The following is a 4,221-nucleotide window of genomic DNA, read 5'->3' as shown; positions in this document are numbered from 1 at the left end:
TACATCTATAACAACTTATCAGCATAAACTGTTTCATGGACTCATATATCCCAATATGTGAGTAATTCAGCTACACTACCACAAATAATTTTCAAATGATTGCAGCCTAAAGCATATAATTTTACATAGCCTGGAATTGGGTATCTATTTTTACATTGTATTCTTTTAGAATGAATTATGTTTGAGACTGATGTGTGCTCTCATAGTTGGCATATCATTCTCCAGTAATTTAATTTGTTAATTTTAATTGAGAGAATGATGATGGAACAAAGAATTTTATTCTAACATTTCAGTTTCAAGGACCTGGCATTCTCTTTGGGACAAAATCTTGTACTTATCAATATGGAACAGCATTTTTTTAAAAAAAACCTTGAATATATATAGATATGTTCTTTTGTTTGAGATGATGTGAGATAATTACAGAAATAGACTCAGTAGTTCATTCAGATGTTAAAATTCATATTTTAAGAATTTTGGCAAGAGACCATTTAAATTTGATATTCTTCATTTTAAATGTGCCACTTCCTTAGAATCAAAATATGTAGGGTATAGGTCCTTCTTTTTTAAAAATTTTTTTGTATCCTGCCACATTACTGAATTGCTGGATGAGTTCTAGTAATTTGGGGGTGGAGTCTTCTGGGTTTTCCACATAAAGTATCATGTCATCTGGGAAAAAGAGAGTTTGACTTCTTCTTTGCCAATTTGAATACCTTTTATTTCTTTTTGTTGTCTGATTGCTGTTGCCAGGACTTCTAGTACTATGTTGAACAACAGTGGTGAGAGTGGGCACCCTTGAGGTGTTCTTGATCTTAAGGGAAAGGCTCTCAGCTTTTCCCCATTGAGGATGATATTCGCTGTGGGTTTTTCATAGATGGATTTTATGAACTTGAGGAATGTTCCCTCTTTCCCTATACTCTGAAGAAAGGGGAACCCTCTCACACTGTTGGTGGGAATGCAAGTTGGTACAGCCACTTTGGAAAACAGTGTGGAGGTGCCTCAAAAATTTCAAAATAGAGCTACCCTATGACGCAGCAATTGCACTAGTGGGTATTTACCCCAAAGACACAGATGTAGTGAAAAGAAGGGCCATATGCACCCCAATGTTCATAGCAGCAATGTCCGCAATAGCCAAACTGTGGAAAGAGCCGAGATGCCCTTCAACAGATGAATGAATAAAGAAGATGTGGTCCATATATACAATGGAATATTACTCAGCCATCAGAAAGGATGAATACCCAACTTTTACATCAACATGGATGGGACTGGAGGAGATTATGCTAAGTGAAATAAGTCAAGCAGAGAAAGTCAATTATCATATGGTTTCACTTATTTGTGGAAGATAAGGAATAGCATGGAGGACATTAGGAGAAGGAAGGGAAAAATGAAGGGGGTGAAATCAGAGGGAGAGTTGAACCATTAGAGACTATGGACTCTGAGAAACAAACCGAGGGTTTTAGAGGGGAAGGGGGTGGGGGGATGGGTTACCCCGGTGATGGGTATCAAGGAGGGCATGTACTGCATGGAGCACTGGGTGTTATACGAAAACAGTGAATTGTGGATCACCACAACAAAAACTAATGATGTAATGTATGGTGACTAACATAATAAAATAAAATTTAAAAAAAAGACAAATTTTTTTTTTTGGAAAATTAACTATCCTAAAACTTGCAACTCAACAGTTGCAGAAAGATTATAAGACTTCTCCCAAGCCATTAGATTTATGTCCCTTATTGAAATACAAAGATGAAACCTTCAGCCCTAGGGCTTTCATTGGGGACAAAGATGATTTCTTATCTATATAAGTCAATAGAAAATATTTATTTTAATCTGTGGGAAAAGGGACTTTTTTATCTTAATTACTATTATGAATAAATCTATTGTCTGTGTTGATTTATGTGATTAATTCTATCATGTGTGAATTATTTTTTAATTAGTGTTACTTATTTTCAGAGAGAGATGTTCACTTCCACTCTTCATGATTACTGTATGTTTTTTTAAGTAAGTTGTATGTCCATTATGGGTCTTGAACTCATGACCTTGAGATCAACAGTCATATATTTTACTGATTATGCCAGCCAGTGATTGCTACATATTTAAATGTACACAGGTCAATCTACTTACCTTGTACATAATGATTTTTAACTCACATATACCCTCAGAAAATCCTCTTCTAGCAAAAATTATGACAATATTTCCTACAAGATTTTTATATATTTTTCATATTCATTTAACTTTATTTGAAATTTATTATATCAAAATTATATGAAACTGAGATGTACATTGCTTTTTTCAAATAAATTATTCACTCTTTAAATAATCCATCCTCAAAATTGCACACACACACACACACAGAGTTGGTGTTGTTGACACAAAATGAACAAACTTTTAAAATCTCTAAAAGAAAGGTTTTTTTTTTTGTTTTTGTTTTGTTTTTGGTTTTGTTTTTCCAGTCCAGGTTAGGACAACTGCCTGGGATACAGTCTTTACTAAGGACATAAAACATGAAATGTTCAAATCATTAGGTGAAAGGTATTTCAGAAAGTTATAGACCTTATCTTAGGACTGTAAACTTAGGACTTAGTTTATCTGCAGGATTGTCTGACTTCAGTCTCATGGGATCAGGGAGGTTCTACACTTAGCCATATGCTTGGAATATGCTCCATTTTAGGTTATTTATAAATGAATCAGATGTACAATTGGTGCCAAGGTCAGAAATTGAATTTGCTGACTCTGGTAATGGTTAAAGTTTGGTTTCCTTGAGATCCAATGAGCAGGGCCCATGCACATTAAAAGTTGAAAATCTCCTTTATTTTATCAATGTCTAGCATATCTTTTACTTACAGTGCCTCAGCCATTTACTCTTATTGCTGAGGTCCAAATTCCAGAACAAAAATACTATAAGGATGTATGAAAGCAGGACAAATGTAAATTTTAATGTACTAAATATAAAGTAAATATATATTTCAATAGTGAAAACTGACCAAGTGAGAACAAAATATATTGATATAACAAATTTCATAATGGATCCCGTTTGGCTGCTGCCAGTTTATCCAATTCCTCTCACTATAGACGTCCCAGAAAATGTTTCTCTAGCCATTGTCTCAAAGCCCCCTTGACGTCTTCGTTCCTCACACTGTAGATAAGGGGGTTCAACACAGGTGTGAAGATGGTGTAAGAAGCAGAGACCACCTTGTCATGGGTCACTGAGCGGTAGGATTTGGGCCGCACATAGATGATTAGGAGAGTGCCACAGAAGAGCCCCACCACAGCCAGGTGAGAGGAGCAGGTGACAAACGCTTTCTTCTGAGCTGCAGTGGACCGCATGCGGAGCCCAGCAGCCAAGATGAGACTGTAGGAAGCCAAAAGGAGAGACAGAGGGATCAAGAGCATCAGGAGGCAGCACACATACGTGAAAAACTTAAAAAAGGTAGCGTGGGCACAGGCAAGGTGCGTGAGTGTGGGTGCCTCACAAAAAAAGTGGTTGATTTCTCGAGAATGGCAGTAAGGGAAGCTCAGAGTGGCACCAGGCTGCATCAGCCCATCCACCCCTCCCCGAAGCCAGTAGCCTGTGGTCACGTGCAAGCAGAGCTTCTGATTCATGAGGATGGGGTAGCACAGGGGGTGACGTATGGCCACATAGCGGTCATAGGCCATGGCCGCTAAGAGGAAGCACTCACCCTCTCCCAGCATGGGAAACAGTAAACTCCGGGCTCCACAGCCAGCAGGAGAGATGGACCTGGTGCCCATCAGGTAGTTGGTTGCAATCTGGGGGACTATGGTGGAGACCAGCGTCATGTCCACGAGGGAGAGCTGGCTAAGCAGGAAGTACATGGGTGTGTGCCGCTGGGGTCCTCATGGTTGAGCACAATCATGAGGGCATTGCCCATCAGGGAGATGAGGAAGAGCATGAGCACCATTGAAAAGAGGAACAGATGGGTCTGAGTGCAGTTAAGGAGCCCTAAAAGAATGAAGTATACTGTGTGGTGTCATTTGCATCTTCCATGGCTCAGTTCATGCCTGGAAGGCAAGGAATTATAAGGAGTCAGAGTTGTTTGAAAGGAAGGTTAGGCATTTATTTAAGAAGATGTGGTCAAACGACAGAAAAAAATGAGACTTGGAGGAATAATTATGTCTTTAATCTTTCACTTCATGACAAGATGTTTGCCTTAGCATCCTATCATACATCTCTGTTGTTATTATACAATATTTTTTAATCCAAAT

General features: G+C 38.4%; 1 protein-coding gene across 1 annotated transcript; it reads right to left on the bottom strand.

Annotated features, from left to right (window-relative positions):
• Positions 1 to 3,063: 3,063 nt before the first annotated feature.
• Positions 3,064 to 3,980, bottom strand: LOC123842826 (olfactory receptor 2T33-like; the record flags this gene model as incomplete). The annotated part of the gene is given in 2 exon segments (XM_045872021.2): positions 3,064 to 3,848; positions 3,851 to 3,980. Coding segments are annotated over 2 exon segments (915 nt in total), but the record flags the coding sequence as incomplete, so codon positions are not given.
• Positions 3,981 to 4,221: the final 241 nt, after the last annotated feature.

The sequence above is a fragment of the Mirounga angustirostris genome, unplaced genomic scaffold (genome assembly GCF_029215605.1).
Source record: "Mirounga angustirostris isolate CCGP_5_RB_7025 unplaced genomic scaffold, mMirAng1.0.hap1 SCAF_7, whole genome shotgun sequence".
Taxonomy (NCBI): Eukaryota; Metazoa; Chordata; class Mammalia; order Carnivora; family Phocidae; genus Mirounga; species Mirounga angustirostris.
The sequence above is the reverse complement of the archived record's forward strand: the minus strand, read 5'-3'. Positions and strand labels throughout refer to the sequence as shown.